At 35.6% G+C, this 18,287-nt stretch overlaps 3 protein-coding genes across 4 annotated transcripts; 2 read left to right on the top strand and 1 right to left on the bottom strand.

The window, feature by feature from the left end:
* Positions 1-882, top strand: LOC18791407. The gene has a single exon (XM_020562071.1). It carries the CDS (start codon positions 180-182, stop codon positions 480-482), a length of 303 nt encoding a protein of 100 aa, XP_020417660.1. The 5' UTR covers positions 1-179; the 3' UTR covers positions 483-882.
* On the top strand, positions 2,105-4,863 carry LOC18791701 (RING-H2 finger protein ATL46). Its single transcript, XM_007224940.2, has one exon. The coding sequence runs from the start codon at positions 3,573-3,575 to the stop codon at positions 4,770-4,772; it is 1,200 nt and encodes a 399-aa protein (XP_007225002.2). The 5' UTR covers positions 2,105-3,572; the 3' UTR covers positions 4,773-4,863.
* On the bottom strand, positions 7,144-17,186 carry LOC18789023 (AP-1 complex subunit gamma-2). 2 transcript variants are annotated; one of them, XM_020567504.1, is made up of 18 exons: positions 16,831-17,186; positions 15,852-16,154; positions 15,498-15,639; positions 14,490-14,663; positions 14,143-14,322; positions 13,291-13,445; positions 12,393-12,483; positions 12,024-12,187; positions 11,477-11,531; positions 11,128-11,250; positions 10,924-11,019; positions 10,289-10,416; positions 10,043-10,147; positions 9,655-9,914; positions 8,823-9,065; positions 8,564-8,745; positions 8,295-8,399; positions 7,144-7,721 (listed from the first exon to the last, which is right to left on the bottom strand). In XM_020567504.1, the coding sequence occupies exons 1-18, from the start codon at positions 16,860-16,862 to the stop codon at positions 7,626-7,628; spliced, it is 2,634 nt and encodes an 877-aa protein (XP_020423093.1). In that variant the 5' UTR covers positions 16,863-17,186; the 3' UTR covers positions 7,144-7,625. The 2 variants fall into 2 exon arrangements, with proteins under 2 accessions (XP_020423093.1, XP_007225303.1); XM_007225241.2 differs by having other exon boundaries at positions 8,564-8,739.

The following is an 18,287-nucleotide window of genomic DNA, read 5'->3' as shown; positions in this document are numbered from 1 at the left end:
TAGAAGCAGCATTTATAGCATAGAGAGCGTTATATATATAGATAGCCCTCCTCTTCTCATCCTCCACCATCTCTCATTTTTATAACCAAATATTTACAACAATATTATTCACAAACACCACAAATCTCCTTCTCATTTATTTCGACTAGCTAGATATAACTCAGCTTAGACTACCCATAATGAATAATTTTATGAGTAATTATAATGGGTTGAAAGGGCATTCTTCTTCTGAGATGAAGATGAAGATGAAGATGAAGATGAAGATGACGAGGAGGCAGAGGCACAGGCAGAGGCAGGTGGGTGGTCGTGGCGGCCGCAAGTCAACGGTGCAAGTGAAGGTGAAGAAGCTGCAAATGTTGATTCCAGGAGGGAGAGGGTTGAAGGCAGACCGGCTTTTTCTTCAAACCGCCGACTATATACTTCAGTTGAGGTTGCAAGTTAACGTTTTGCAAGCGCTTTCCAAGATTTACAAGCTATCTTAGCTACGAGATGAGGAGTCTACAGTCTACTACTTGTGATGCCTGCATTTCGATCTTACCTACTTAATTATGTTATATAATGATGATAACATATTGTATGTTTCTTTCTCTTAGTTTTTCCCGGGCATCTCTCTCTATAATATTCATCATGATATATATATATATGACTCTCTCTCTCTCTCTCATTTCTGCAGTGCTCAATAACTGAATTTAGGAACCTAATCCATGAAGGAGAGCTAGAATTCTCATAAATATATTACTCTTGCCTTCTCTTTGGCTAGCTATAAGCTAACAACAAATTCAGGAGGCATCATATTGCACAAAATTATTACATGTAAGTTCTGCGGTTTTTTATATTGGAATTCGGGCTTTTTGAGTTATAAATGAAGTTTCTGTTCATCCACTACTTCGGTGCTCAATTAATCCCAAAATTATAGTTTACAAGTTTCCATTTTACTGATTTGGGGTAACCTGGAAAATATAATATATGGAGGGCCCAAATCAGAACAAAACAAAATGAAAAGATTGAAAGATTTTGAGGCTAATTTTTGTTCCCCAGTCAACAAGTCACTTAGAAAGTAAACGAACCCAACATACATTTATAGTTTATATTTATGGTGGATCTCATTCTCATGCAAGAAAGCAGTTGGGAAGTTAGCATCTCATTGTTGGTTGTAATATCCGCCACAATCCCTTCACCAATTAATTTTTCCAAAACCTAGATTCATCTATCTCAACTGTTTTTATCTTTTCTTTTCTTTTCACAAAGCGATATTTTAAATTATTCTAATATACGTGTGAATTGAGATAACTTATTTCCGACCCTATAAACTCCAAACAAAAAGTGGAGGAAAATTAATTCAGATCTGAGAGACCACCTGCAGATGGACACAAAGGGAAGGACAACTATAGTCCTTCGTTTGTCACGTAAACTGAAAGGAGGAGAGAATCTCTCAATTTAAGCCACCATATCGTGGTATGTAGCAGTTAACATATGTTTGGCCAAAAACATACTTATGTCAGACCAAACAACGTGCATCCCATGGCCTACCTACCAGCTTCATTTCCAGCCATATATATATATTATGTACTGAGAGACTTCATTCTTTCGTTTTCAGATATGTATAGCAGGCAACTTCATCTTCCACTTAGAAATCAAATACCATCTCAACTCAAGGGGCTTTTCTGCATGATTAATTCGGGAAGCATATGTGGCTTAAGTCAATTGGTCAAGGCTCGAACCTCCCTCCATACATTAGAATTTAGATATAGAGTAGTTTATCGCTATTGTTTATAAAAAAAAAAATCAAGAAAAGAAACATTAATGATAATTGTCCAAGATATGAGATTTAAGGGCCCATTTGATAATCATTCCAATTTTAATTTTTAGTTTTCATTTTTTGTGCTAGAGTATAGAGGAAAATGAGAGTGAGAATGGGAGTGAGGATGAGATTGAGAGAGAGGATGAGAGGGGAGAAGTAACAAAAGTGAAAATAATTTTAAATAGATTTCAGTTTTTAGTTTTTGTTTCACTTTTGTTACTCCTCCCTATCATCCTCTCAATTATATTGCCATTCTCATTCTCATTTCCATTCTCCCTCTTTTTTCTCTATACTCTAGCACAAAAATTGAAAACTAAAAATTAAAATTGAAATAGTTATCGAACGGGCTTAAACATGCAAATTTGATGTAATATGCATGGAATTTGTTATATAGTTTTTTTTTTTTCCCTTTAGGGTTTAGCACAGAACATAGTAAAAGGGGGAGATTCCCTGCTGCAAATGAAGGTGAAATTCATTAATATGTGATGGCATGCAGAAACAATTTAGTGTTAGTTGAAGAGGATGGACCCTATTGGATTATCAAGGGAACCTTTGACTCCCAGTCTACCACCACTCCTATTTATATCATGAAAATCTTAACAGGACAAATTGAAGAGTCTGCAACAGCCGGCTGGTTGTTGTTCATATCCCTTATGTTTTGGAGATGGGAGGACAATTATTGTCAATAGGCCCTGATTTTATTATTGACTTATTTTGATATCTTCTTCTACAATAAGCACTGATTTGATTTGTAAATTTTTTAGCAAAAGATCTTGACTTGCAATCAGCGATCGTAACTTGACTTGACTTGCAAATCAACAGTTTTAACTTGTATTAAAAAAAAAAAAAAATTCATAATCTTTGAAGGGAGTCAGTAAATGGGCTTTGAACCCCATTGCAAGTATTTTTTGGACCCAATTGTAAAAAGACAACCAAAAGTCCAATGGACTGAAACCCCCTCCCCCCTAATTATAAAAAAAAATAAAAAGTCCAATGAACCATCTATTTTTGGACCCACAAAGGAAGTACCAAAAGTCCAAGTTCCCAAATTTGCACCAAAAATTGGTAAGAAATCCCAAGACGTCTATGAGAAAATTGGCAAAATCTAAGAATGTCCACGCCCAATCTACCAAACTGGCTCTGCGCACACGTATAAGGCCGCTGTCGCTATTATTGACCTTTTTACCCTTCGACTTGCTCTTTTGAAACTGCCAGCCCACTTTTACTAAAATTTATGCAGCCAGTTCCAATATAAAGAAATTGAAACCCCTCACATGAGTACCGCCCAAATATTGTTTAGGGTTTTTTTTTTTTAAAAAAAAAAAATCACTGCAACGCTGTCCAAGACCAACACAAGACTCATCAAGCACATGACAAATGGGCTCCATTAATGGCAGATTTTCCAGAGTTGAGGTAGGTACACTGCAAACTGGACAACTCTAAAGTGAGTTCTTTGTTTATGTTCTTGCATACCACCAGTACCTTGGTTTCATGTCAAAAGTGAAAGCACCGAGGTGGTGTTTCTGGTACCAATAATAGCCTTCTAGAGCCATGGTTTAAGTTGCAAGTCTGGGTCAAAGTTTTGTTCTTTTTTGCACATTGTTGACTAAATCTCAATTGGGTTTGTTGAGAGAGAAGAAATAATGTGCCTGTTGCTTCTTCACTTCAAAGTATGAGTTGGGTTTGATCTGAATGCAAGCAAGGAAGCTGTTTTCTTGAGCTTACAAAAAGGTGAAAGCGTGTTTGGTTTCTAAGAAAGTCCTAAAATTTGATGGTGAATTTAGTGTGCCACTATCCTAAAATGTCTTTGAATCAAGCTCAAACCAGGCAAAGAAATGATTTTCTGACCAGCTATCCTGGCTCTCGTTTGCTTTCCTCTTCTCTTTCATCTTCTTCTTCTTCTCCTTCACTGCCATTACCGTACAATAGTGACTACCAAAGACACTCAAACCCATCATCATCCTCTGGTAGTAAAATAAGCCCATCAGTTCTTTTTATCATAATTATTCTAGCTGTTATATTTTTTGTATCTGGTATCCTTCACTTGCTTGTTAGATTTCTCACAAAGCATAGATCTTCGTCAGCATCCGAATCTAACAGATACCCGGAACTCTCTGGGTCTGAAGTTTATCAGAGACAATTACAGCAACTCTTCCATCTTCATGATTCTGGCTTAGATCAAGCTTTTATAGACGCTCTTCCTGTATTCCTTTATAAAGAGATAAAGGCGAGAGAACCATTTGATTGTCCAGTTTGTCTGTGTGAGTTTTCTGAAAAGGACCAGTTGAGATTGCTCCCCATATGTAGTCATGCTTTCCACATTGATTGCATTGACACATGGTTACTGTCTAATTCAACTTGCCCGCTTTGTAGAGGGACCCTGTACACGCCAGGGATTGCCATTGAAAACCCAGTCTTTGATTTTGATGATCTAAGGGAAGAAGATGGTTCTTTGGGCAATGAAGGAAGCGGAGTTCTTACTGGCCAAAAGTCTGCAGATAATGAAAATGGTGGTGAGAAAAAGGTATTTTCTGTGAGACTTGGTAAATTCAGAAGCACAAATGATGAGGGAGATGGAGGTGGAGGAGCAGCAGTGGAGAGAGCAGAGGGAGAGACTAGCAGTAGTAGTTTGGATGCAAGGAGATGTTACTCAATGGGATCATACCAATATGTGGTTGCTGATTTAGAGTTGCAAGTGGCTTTAAGGCCCAAAAGAGCAGCTGCTGCTGCTGGAAGTGGTGATAGTGTGAGGCTTGTGAAAGGGAGAGCTGGACAAAATGGGAATTCCCACTGTGATGGTGATGCAGAGGGGAAAAAAATTAACAGTGGAAGTAAAGGTGAAAGCTTTTCTGTTTCCAAAATTTGGCTATGGCCTAAGAAGGGTAAATTTCCAAATTCTTCAGAAACCCATATGGGCGCTTCCTCTGTTACTGTGGGTTTGCCATGGAGTGATAGATCTCAGGTTACATGAAGTTATTCACTGTGATATGTACTTTCTGCAATATATCAATGAATCTATTTAATTTTTTCAAAGCACGAAAAGAATTTTTGGCTTTTGCTTTCTTCTGGACTTTTATTTTCTTTACTGCCGTGCAGCTCCTGTTCTATAAAACTTTTATCGCAAGCGGCAATGCACTTTTTCTTTTCAGAAAAATAAAGAAATAAAATTCCATTCAACTTTTATAAATGCTTTTACTTTAGCCTTATGCTCGGAGTGACAATGCTTCTTCAAGTTCAGCATTTCCCAGGGTTCCTAAAGATTAGATGCGCTGCCTGTAGAGTACACATGTTACGTTGATAAATGAACTGTTAATCTCCCCCACTTTCCAATGCAGTTGAAACAAACATGGGATCCCATCAAACCATGTGATGCCTTCACATACATAAAAGAGAAAAAGAAAACCTAAACTTTTTTGCATGCATAGTTGTTTGTAGGAAATACAGGAGAGCCGTATCAAAATGTTGCTTTTTGGCTGGTTTGGTGTCCCTAGAATTTTGCTTTTTGTTAAAATTCCCTTCCCTTCTCTTCTTTTGATCCGGTTTGGAATCCCTTTTTTTGGGATGGACAATTTGTGGTGGGATCGTGGAAAGGGTTTTGAGGGACTCTTGTGATTGCGATGAGGTGCGTGCTGCAATTGAAACGTTGACAAAAGACAAGTGGATTGTGGGCACATAAACTCATAATAGAGATTGACCAAAAAAACTCATAATAGAGAAGTGTGCTAGTCCATGGAATCATATGAGAAATGCAACGGTATAATCTCACACTTTATCAATGGTTGAAGAGCATCCACAATCATGTTCTCTATTTTTTAATTAAATTTTAGCTAAAAATATATAAAAGTTATTTTATGAGCTCTCTATAAAATTTAAACTTCAATCATGCTTTCTAGTTTAGGGAGTCATAAATGCTATAACTCTTTTTTGATTGGTCCATCGCTATTACAAAATAAAATAAAAAAATAGTTAGTATTAAATAAAGGTTTGAAATACTCATTAAATAAAGCAGCATTAAATTATAAAGAGTCACTAGGAATCATTTCTCTCTCCTCAGATTTAGGAGCTCCTAGAGGTCTTCCTATTTTAGGAGGTGGATAGGGAGCATGATTGAAGTTGTATTTTTACAATTCCTCCTTAAAATTTGTCTAAAGAGGGGATTTAAAGAGTCAATTATGGATGCTCTTACATACGAATGACTATCCTTAATAGCATCTCCCCGTACTAGCGTTTTGATTGTTATCTCGGGAAGATCATATTATTCTAGGGAAGTGTTGTACCATTTAACAATTTACATGTTTTTTATGGGAAATACATTATCATTTGGAGACGTACCTAGGAATCAGATGAGTTGGGTTTAGCGGGGGGGGGGGGGGGGGAAGGGGGAAGGGGTGGGTGTGCGGGGGTTGTAATTAAATATAATCGAATGCACGATATTAGAGCACTTGATTGTGTGAGGGACCACGAGGATGTGAAGGTGAGGTTAGGGATGATTATTTTGTAGGGCACATCATCATTTGCATACTTTCTGATGTTGCAAACTAGAAATAAAATCACTCATCATCTGGAGAAGACTTGGTCTGCGCAAAACGCCACGAAAGAAGGTGAAAAAGAAATCGAGTGATGCATTGGTAGTCGGTGGAGCTTATGATCACAATAATACCAACTCCACAAGATACAAACCTTTAGGCTCACCCAAAGTCAAAACACATTAACAGATAATACCGTCTTTTGTAGACAATTGGTGGTTGATATTTATGGCCATTTGGGGAGAATCCAAGGCCGTTTGCATTGCATTTGCATGTGTTGGGTGTACATAAAAATAATCAAATATAAAAATCTAGCATGAATCGTGTCAACTACTTACCAAATATCATTGACCCAGTAAGCTATTATTTCGATGAAGGTCATATTCAACAATGAAAGTTGAGAACTAGACGCAATCAATAATCTCTTCCTTTTTCTTTTTTTCTTTTGTTGTGTCATAAGTCGAAGAAAGTTACCCAAAGCATGATGGGAATCAAAATATTTAAAAGGGTGAAATACACAGACGAAAAATACATAATGACAATCAAAGTAAAATCAGAAATGTACTTTCCCATTACATATAGAATATAGGATTAACTCAACCTATAAAAATTGCATATTTTCTAGCCCAACAACTAAACAATTGGACAACTGGTTGCAGGTTTTTATTTTTTATAATTAAACGAAAAAACAGACGAGGGAAAGGAAGGTGAGAGGTGAAGAGGAAATTTGACACCCAAAAAAAAAAACAAAAACAAAAACAAAACAAAACAAAAGATACAATAAGATTAAATTAACAGATGGAGTACATGGAAATGTAAACAACAAACAAAATAAGCCTTCAATAATGACATTGGTGAAAATTGTTACATTAAATCGAATATATAACTGATTTGCAATTTAATTAGATTCCCAACAACAACTATGATCTCAAACAATAAGGCTAGCAAGCAAATCCAAACTAAAAGGCAAACAACTATGACCTCAAGATCTCAACATGCAACCAGCTCCCTCCTCTTGTGCGTCAAAAGCAAAATTTAATTCCCACAATTTCGTACATGAAGAACTTTAATAATGTACATAAACCAGGTACAAGGGGAAGAAAAATGTGGGACAGGGGAGGTATCGAGCCATTGGATAAACCACATACTTCAAACAAAATCAGTCCCAATTGCCACAGGACATGCCACCCCAAATTGAGCAATTTTTTAAGGAAAAGACTCCACTGACGTCGTGGACAGCGAGAAGGAAGACATACTTGTGCATCACCATTTTTACCATCTATGAAAACTACTCAGCCTCATAAACCGCGAGGAAAATTGCTGATTTGTCCTTCCTCCAAGACATCTTTGTTGTTCATCTTGTAAGCTATTCTTATACGCATGACAAGAGATTTCTGAAAAGATGTGAAGTTTGTAACTATCCACTACATTCACCAAATAATTAAGGGGAAAAGAAAAGGACAATGCAAAAGATATGGTCTGGCTAAAATAATAAACCATCAGCTCTCTGACCACTTAAAAGGATCTGTGTTCCCAACCCCAAATCATTGGGCTGAATTTTTGTCGTGTTAAGGTTTACAAGAATACAAAAAGGATATCCAGACATAAATAAACAATTAACAACCTTGAATATACATGTGTCATTAATATACGGAGGCAATCCAATGGGAACTGAGCTGCTGAGCAGAGGATTTAACTTGCTAACTTGCATCTCAACCATTTGCCTTTGTGCGTATCAACAGTATATATGATCTAGACAGTTGAGATGCAAGTCTTCAACCTAAGTGCTCATTAGAATAAGGTCTTTAAGGCCATAACTAAACTAGAAAAGATTTAGCTGGCAGTTGGTAACTCTCAAAAGGCCATAATGATTGAAAAGAGTTAGGTAATTTGAATTGCGTTCTCATGCCAGGCAGCAATAAAGTTCAGAAACTAAAGGACGACACATATATAGAGATTTCAGATACCTTTCCATGTTGGCTGTTGGTAACTCTCAATGTTTGTGTGATGGACCCATTACCACTTGCAGGCAGAGTATTGCCGCTAGCTGGATCTAAGTGCAGTTGAAGAAACTGTAAATTGGAAGCACAGAGAAAAATAAGAACCACAAAGTTTAAGTTAAGAACAAATAAACTTAGAGCATGAGAACATCTAAGGTTTCAACTGAAAAACTGGCAAACTTTAATGGTCACCAATATTTTATGAGCAAAATGTAGATATAAGTAACCAAAATTACCTTTGGAACAGCTGCCTGAAAAATAAAATCTGAATAGATATTCGTTGACAAATTAGTGAATGTAGCCTCGATCACTGTCGTTTGTGGATTTCCAGGCAGCTTTGAGAAGTTGAACACCATCTTCAAGTTGCTGCTCTCAAATGCCACTACAGATGGATAAGCTGTGCCATTGTTTTCTGTTTCTAGAAAAAAAGGCTATCAGAAAATTAACCTAGATTATATCTGCTAAACAAAACTCTCAGGGTTGCTAGTATTTTACCCTGTTTTGGTGGGTTGGAGGAAAAGCCGTCCAACAAATCAATCGTTGGAGCAGCTCCTGCAGAAGTGGGTTGTATGGAATTCGAAGATGGGGATGATAATCCCTCTAATGGTGAAACTGGTGTTTTGTTATCTTGACTGGAGGATAACATATCAGAGACAGATTGGCTGCTTTGGGTAGGTGAACCAATAGACAAGAGATCCAGTAGAACATCGGTGCCATTTTTTGGAGCATGATTTACACCTAAGGGAATATCACAAACATTATATGTCGGTTGATACAATAGAAATAATGCAAATACTTACTTCTTCTTTTTTCGTCTATAGGTTTATCTAATAAGGAACGCCAAAACAATTCATATCTACATAAAAATATCCTGATGTCACCACAACCAAGAAACAGTTGTAATACAGAACTAAGAAATTCAACTATGGGTTGCCAGGGCATTATCACTTATAAGTTCATTCCACAGAATTTTCACTTACAGAATCAAGCCTTATCATTTCAATGCACTCAATTCCCAAAAAGAAAAAAGGAGAAAAATAACTAGTTATGGATATCGTCATAATCAAATTAGACATAGTTGGGAACACCTAACCCCCCATGACAACAAAACTGTAGGTGTAAATGGGTTTACATATACTCCGACACCAAATTAATTGGTAGCCGACCCTCAATATATTCTGCATATCACTAGCATTTCGCCAAACATAAAATAAGATGCTCCACTATAAATGAAGATGAATCAAGATAGTGGTTTATTTAAGTAATTCCAGTCCATTCACATTTTTCGCTAGAAGTAATATATGGCATAACATTTCCCAAAACTAACCTGATTGTGTAGAAGCCATTGACAAATCAACACCAAGAAGATCATGAAGCAAATCACCACCGGAGGAGCTAGGTGCTGGCACATCATCTGAGCCTAGATCAAGTAAATCCACAAGAGGAGCTGCAGTAGGTTTGGCAACTCCATTCGGTAGATTGATTGAAGCACCAGCAGAAGGAGAAACAGTAGCTTGTATAGAACCAGCCCTCTTTCCAATGAAAGTTGCCTCATCCAAAACTGGCATCCTTTCAACCAGTGTAGATCTGCACAAATTCATCTATCAGTTTTCAAATATATGAAAATCTTCTTGGTGCGAGGGGAGAAAAGGAAGAATGAATAGAACAGGGGCCACTCCTTTCAAAAATAATTTTAACTTCTCAAATCCACATACCTAATGTTCTGATGCTTCGCAATAATAGAGTTCATTTCAATGGATCTTTGCTGCAATTCAAGAACGAGGCTTCCTTTGTATTGAACAACTATATCCTTGATCCTCCTACACGTCATTCAAAGAATAATCATGCTTAGTGTCATAACAATAGATAAGAGGATAGCAAGATTAATGCATTTAACAAAAGTTGGCATCATTTGGAAAAAAATGTGATAAACAACAGAACAGGTAAAAAACATAACGTACTCTGAACAAGATGGGAAACGTGAAGATAGCTTTAACAGAGCAACCATAGCCATTGCTTTGGTTGTGAGATCCGACGTATGGTGCTTAATTGCAATCTCTATAACATCCACAGCATCAGACTCTGTTACCTGTTAAAGGAAACTCATTGTATCAGGAAACTTTCCAAGAAAACATAAAAGGGTAATCAGTCTGAAATACCAACTTTTGCTACAAACCAATAAAGAGAGAGATCTTTAATTAAATACAAAGTGTTTCCTTATGCTGTCACTTCAAATCAGAAGATGGCTTATTTACCTTACATATTTTAATTATACTAGTCTCAGAAAGATAAGAAATGACTTCAGAAAAAAGGTCTTCATTTTGTTATAGCCTCAGCAATTGAACCGCTATCCCAACTCATTACAATATTGGGCAACATGCACAGATTTTTAAGGCATTATAATAATGCAGAAGGATGACCACATATAGTTTTAAATAAATGATAGACAGCCACAGAAAGCTCATATATCAAGCATCTACAGATTTTTGTGTTTTTCATATTCAATAGCAATAACAACAGCCCACAGGAATTTCATAAAAGGAAAGATGACTGCAGAAAGGTTGGATGAATGAAAATATGTAAAGGGCGCACTTACTGTTATTGGATCCTCTACATTGAGCATGCCGACGTTGTTTACCAACAGGTCACCATATTCCCCAATGCACCAAATTGCTACCCGAACGAGACTTTCCTGGATAAAAAATTATACTTTTAAAATACTAACCACATGCAACTTGGATACTCAAGATTGTAGGGATTTTGAATTGAAAATTAATTATCCCAGGAAAACACTAAACACCTGCTCAGCTGATAATTGTAATGCTCGGTACAACGCCCTAACTGTATATCCATGAAGATCAGAAGCATTGCTTATCACAACGATAACCGCATGCCACACTTCATCTTTTACAAAATTTCCAGCCTACTAAGCACAGCATAAAGATCAGTACTTTTTGGAAACAAATTGAACCATTCATTAGGCTGAAAGATAGCTGAAATGTGTCACAAAATGGCAGGTGCAGGATTTTGAAATATAAGTAGATATATCCACAGAGTACATGAAATTTCACCAAGTGAGATAGGTATAACATGCCAAAAAATATTGTGAGACTGAATTAAGACTAACAACACTTCATTTAGATTTATACCTCAGAGAGAACCTTGAGCATCTGATCAATGTACCAAATCTTCTCGGGGGAAAACCTAAAGCACCAGAGAGTGAATGTTCATAAAAAAACAGTTGGCAAACAAATTAATAATCAAAACTAGAAATTTTTCATTGTCAAATAATGCTACAATATTGACCAGCAACACAACCCTACCCTGCGCCAATAAAATAAAATAAAGGTCCTGTCCCAAATATCAGAGAACAAGTAAATATACATGGCAATAAGAAGACTGAAAACAAAAAATACGAGTCTACAATGGTAAAGCAAACATATTATAGATCCTATCCCCATGTGCAGAACTGGCATCTTCAGAAGAACCAATTGCTGTGGCCCCTTAACTACAGGAATAATTATGATGAAAATAGCTAAAGGAGCTTAGTCCACAGCAAATCTCTCACAGGTCGACAAGTTATCCATGCAGCATCAACACTCATATCGATTACTAAATAGAACATATGAGAAAAACACAATCTGAGTTCCTTGAAGAAAAAAAAATCCGATCTAAATTCAAGAACTGCAAACTTACTTTGCAACAATGGAGCAAATTTTTGCAGTGAGATCTCCCTTGAATTCTTCGTCACTTACTTCCAAATAGTCAATTAGTTCTTTTGTTAGAGGTTTCACATTGCCCTCATTCACAAGAACATAAACAAGTTCAAGGGCCCTTTTTCGAATTGAAGCATCTGAATCCTGAAAGGAGAAAGTCAAGTCACAGGCTTCTCAAGTTGTACGCTAGTACACTCAATTCTTGCACTAATCATAACACAAAGTCGAATAATAAGGCTTCAAAAAAAAAAGTTCATTGGAAAAGGAGATCTTCAATTCTCAACAAGCAAGAACAAAACAGCAGCCTTTTCTTCTTCATAATCAAATTAAACATGAGCAAACACTATACCTTTACGCATTCCAAGATAGTTGCCCGATGCCTCTGTACTGCTTGAGCATCAACTGTAATTGCCTTCATCAGCATGTTTAATGCAACATATCTGGAAGGAATTAAAAACTGATACATTATTATGAAATAACAAAAAGTTGCAAAGAGCCCAGTAAGAACATAACAAGGCCAAATCATCACAAAGCTTGAATATCGATTCATCAAATATTTAAAGTTTAAAACTTAAAAAAAAACGCTAAAGAAACAGACTTCTGGGCTGCATGCCACTGGTTTACTTTCACCACCAACAATAAGGATTTTGGGTTAATTGGATAAATCAAATTGAGAATCAAAATGCACAAGAGATTAGTCTCTAAGCAACTACCAGAGTTGGAAAATACAACACTGATATGATCGCAGACTAATGAGAGGCATACCTAGACTCACACTACTCATGTAAATATCCTCCTATGTTTACCGCAATATGAAAAAAAGATAGCGTATTGGTGCATGCCTGTAGTCTGTTTACACTTAGGCAAGTTGTATGCAGTTACCATTGTTGGGGCATTCAAGGCCTCTCTCTCTCTCTCTCTCTCTCTCTCTCTCTCTCTCTCTCTCTCTCTCTCTCTCATATATACTAGCTCGCATTTTATGAAGGCCAAGCCCTATGACCCGATTGAGTCAACAGCAGCACTTCATTAGAAAAGAGAGATTTACATAAAACACAGCAACCAGTTGGAAAAAATAAGATACATCAACATGACCTCTTAAGAAAGACATTATCATCAATTTCAAAGCATTTCAACTTAAGCCCAGAATATAAAAGAGGTATTCCATTCAGACTTATAGCACTATGATCCTAATTTTCCTTCTTAGAAAACAGTAAAGCCTTGCCCAAGTTAAAGTATCAAAAACAAACCTAATATTGTTGTCACGATTCGATAAGAATCTTCCCAAAATATTTATGGCAAGCACACGTAAGCCACCATTATCTTCAATGCTCATGATGGTTTCTACACATTCATACAGAATCGCATTCCCTGCATTTTTGTTTGACTCAGTTTTTGTTGCCACCTAGGAAAAGAAATAGTAGTCAATTTTAGAAGAAGATAAAAAATGAGGGAGTAACTTTTCAAATTATGAAGCAATTCCCCCTGAACCACAGGCTTAAAGAATAATAAGCAGAAATAACCGCATACAAAGTGCATAGAGACAACAAAAGGTACTTCAAAACTAAATTTAAATGAATATTAACAATGTAAATAAGAGCCATCATCTTAAACTCATAGCCAATTAGACTATCTGAAACAAGGGGCCTTAAGAGAGGTAACTTAGAAGATTAACGATCTACTTTTTCCCCCATTCTTTTTGATGCACTTGCCTCCACAACCATTGGAATAGGTGACACCACTTTCATTACTTACTGAACAAAGGTGATGAAGTTTATAGTCTCAGAAGTAATTTAATTATAGTTAAAAATAAAAATAAAAACAAAAATGGTACATCATAGTTGCATCAGCTTATTTTATGGAAAAAGATTTTGGAGAAGCATGGACTAAATGCATATGATAGTATTTTCACAGTTCTCACAGCTAGAATGCAATATTAAATATATTGAGAAAGTGGTGCTTTGACAGCAATCGTGACTTTTGAGTATATGAGCGATTGGTGAGGGTGAAGTTGAAATATTTTAAAGCAGCAATCACAAAAGATTAAATAATTATGCCATGAATGGCATAGATGGCATGATATAAACTCTACAGCAACTTACCTGAGCAAGTATGTCATTCATGCATTCACTAGCATCTGCATCTCCTTGGCCCAACTCACGCAAAAGCTTAAGCAATCTAATATGAAGGAAAGGATCTGTGATCCCAGCAATGTCATACTCGGGGGCATATGGACTGTTTACTACATCCTTTAGAGTTTTGACCAAACCCTCTGTGCACTTCTGCATTAACAATTAAGACGGGATGTTACATCATAAAACTGCAATCAAAGGTAGCATAATATTTCAGTTAACTTTTTCAAAAATGTCTTAAAACTCCATTTCAAGAACAGAATTGTTGTATATTTTCCAGACTATATACGATATATAATAGGCCAGAGTCAAGTTACCTTTCTAAAATATTCAAGGGCATCTTCACTGACTTTACAAAGATCTGTACAAAGTTGAACTCCTGTTATTAAAACACCATGATGCTTTTCTTTAAGTAAGGCAGCAGCAGGATTAATAAAATTTTCCGCCAGCTCAGGGACTTTCTTTATAATCCTTATAGAGCACAACGCTGCCTACATTCAACAGTGAGTGCAATCAACTTACAATAAGGAAATTGATCAATGAGAAATTAAGTATCCAAATGAAAGATATACGCCAAATTATCAAACACAATTTGGGGGCAAAGTCAGAAGTGTAATTCGCCCCCAACACACTCCAAACCTCCTATTGCAAAACTTTTATTTTTTTATTTTTTTATTTAACAAAGAAAAGAAAATCACAAGAAAAAGATGATACATAGAACAAATCTAAAATTGACGAATTAAGAACAAACCTTTTACTGCACAAGAAATCCAAATTTTACACATAACTATTTTAGCATACCTTCTAACAATAGAATTTTATGTGCAACAAGTAGGATAAAAAAAATTCCAAAGAAGACCACTGCAGACAGAAAGTTGGTCTGCAGCAGAAACACAATGACCAGATAATTCAAGTGTCTGTAGACTATAAGAACATTAACAAAATACGCAGTTGAAATCCTATTACTGTAGGTGTAAAGGTTTTATAGGACATTGATGCTTAAAAGAGTTTTCTCATTCAACTGGAAAGGAGGCTGCCTAGAGTAACTTCCACCAGAAATGAAGGGGTTACACAGATTTCATTGCTATTCTTTGTTTGCTATGCGAACAGAAGAATATGCAAGTGAATCAGCCGCATGTACTATAAAAGGCCAAGGATCTTGGTGTCGTTCAAGGAATGAGCTTCCACAATGGAAATGTATAATAGAGTTCTTGCACATAGTAATTCAATAAATTGACAGAATCTCGTGAGATTAATATATGATGTTCCTTAAGCAACAAAATATTGAGTCATAGGTCCATGACAAAAATATTAGTAAAACTCACCTTTTTCCGAATATTTGGATCTCGAAATTGCAGCAATCTTTCCACTTCAGGTGCAAGATCACGAGCCATTTCTGCTGAACAAATATTTCCCAAAGCACAAAGAGCAAGTCCCACAATATACTGGTTTGAGTGATTGAGATCTCTGTACATAAGTTAAGGTTTCTACAAGGACATGTAGACATAAACAACCATGTCTGCAAATGAAAGTACCGTATCTTTGACACAATTGTTTATTTAAAGACAGGTTAGGACGAGAGAGAGAGAGAGAGAGAGAGAGAGAGAGAGAGAGAGAGAGAGAGAGAAAGAGAGAGAGCAAAGCTTATTCTAATGAAAAATCATCAAAGAATTGGATACTGTTTCAACGAGTTTGTGACCAACATTAGAACTTCTTGTCTTTCATCAAGAAGCAGCATGAGGCCAAGATACCCTATTCTCTTCTCAGGAAAACCAGAAGATGCAATCAACTTCAGGCACTCCATTTGACCAAAATGGGTGGGATAACCCAGCATGTGGATGAACATGAGCTTAGCCAGGTTACGATGCCTGTAATCTTGATCATTTTCATTTATGGCAGCACGAATAGCAGCACACTCTTTTCTTACAACAGCACGTTCCTCTGCCGCAGTTTTGCAAGCACGTATAGCCCGAATCATGTCCCTGCATTGAAACAGTAAGTACTCATTACATAACATACTGATCAAGTCTACAATTTATGTCTGTCAATGTGATAACTCATTTTTTATTTGGGTACATCATTTTCAGACCATATGAAGTGCCTTGAACAAAATCATGGGAAACAGACTGAAAAGTGAGATATAATCTTATGATTTGGGAGCCATGTAGGTTGTGAGATACTAAAACAATTCCTTGTACAGGATTTCAATATCTGATCACAATCAACGTAAATAAACCACAGCCAATCCAAGTTTCTAAAATCTATGAGCAGTTTGATGCAGCGTAAATCAAATCCCTCAACATTACATTACACCATCATGGACCCAAACCCCATTTACTTCAGCTGCCCTGCTGTGTTCCATTAAACTTATGTTTCATTTCCATTTCTTTCATGCTTTCTATAAATGAACTAGACTGAAACTAGGATCAATAAGGGCTAGTATTCACTAATTTGCAAAATGAGATAAGGTGGAAGCTGAAATAAGTTCGAACTCCAGCATCCCTATACGACCCCTAAGTTGCTTCATTGCCGCTTCTACGTAAATGCATAAAGCAATGAAAAATGAACCAAATTTGATAGAATTCAATTAATCCAAATTTGAATTTCAGAGACTGATCTGAAATTATGAAAATGAGTGAGGGTTTCGTGAATTATTACCTCAGGCGCGTTCCGGAGGAGAAGGGATTCATGATTGGGTCCGTGGTGAAGCTCGGGGAAAGCTCAATCCGATCCGAAAATGGGAAAGCAAAGCCTAGCAGCAGCGGCAGGCGATCAAATACCCACCGATTCGGGCGGCAAGGTGGATAGTCCGAATTGCAAATCGGAGATCCGAATATGTCACCAGAGAGATCTGAGGAAGAGGCTCAGAGAGAGAAAGAGAGACTTGGATCTGAGAGAGAGTATATATTTTGTTGAGTTTTTCTTTTTTGTTTCAGGGTCTATTCTATTCCTTCCACTTACGATGAATGCTCCTTTTTTATTTTTTGTCTTTGTAAACGGAAATTAAAATAAAATAAAAAATAGTCTAACTCTAAAATGTGATCTCTTGGACCCCTCTACAGGAGTCAGATCACTCACCGTTAGACGTAACATTCAACGGTTTAAAAAAATTTCTTAAAAAGAGTGAGTAAATTGTTGAATTTACATCCAACAGTGAATGACCACAAATCTTTTAAACCCTTGGGGCTCGTTTGGCACACAGGACTGTCTTGGCATGGACTATACTTAGGGACTGACTTGGCTTGGCTTGGCTTGGTCTAAGTTGGATAACACTTATCCTGCGTTTGGTGTATGCTTGGACTAGGACTATAATTTTTTTATTTTTTCAAAAATATCTATATATATATGTATATATGTATTTTATAATATATGTATATACATGTATATAAGTAGATTATAATAATATTATATATTTTAAATAATATAAACGTACATACATATATATAAGTGTATATAGGTGTATATATGTATATTATAATATATATGGGTATAATACATATACATATATTTATATATATGTATGTATATTATAATATATAATATATATGGGTATGGTATAATAATAATAATAATATACATGTATATATGTGTATATATGTATATTATATATGTATGTATATATACATATATATTATATATATTATAAAATACATATGTATATATAATATATGTATATACATGTATATATAATATATGTATATACATGTATATAATATATGTGTATATAGGTGTATCTATATATTATAATATATACATGGGTATAATACATATACATATACATATGTATATTATAATAGATAATATATATGGGTATGTTATAATAATAATATACATGTATATACGTGTATATATGTATATTATAATATATACATATAGTATAAATATATAATGTATATGTCTATATACGTGTGTATATGTATATTATAATACATACATGGGTATAATATATACACATATATGTATATATACTTATATATATGTATTATAATAATATATATATTACATATATACATGTATGCTATTATTATAATATTAATATACATGTGTATATGGGTATATTATAATAATAATATATGTGTATATATCTATATGTATTTATATATTATATATGTATA

Source organism: Prunus persica, chromosome G1 (genome assembly GCF_000346465.2).
Source record: "Prunus persica cultivar Lovell chromosome G1, Prunus_persica_NCBIv2, whole genome shotgun sequence".
Lineage (NCBI taxonomy): Eukaryota > Viridiplantae > Streptophyta > Magnoliopsida > Rosales > Rosaceae > Prunus > Prunus persica.
This window is presented reverse-complemented; position numbering and strand designations above follow the sequence as displayed.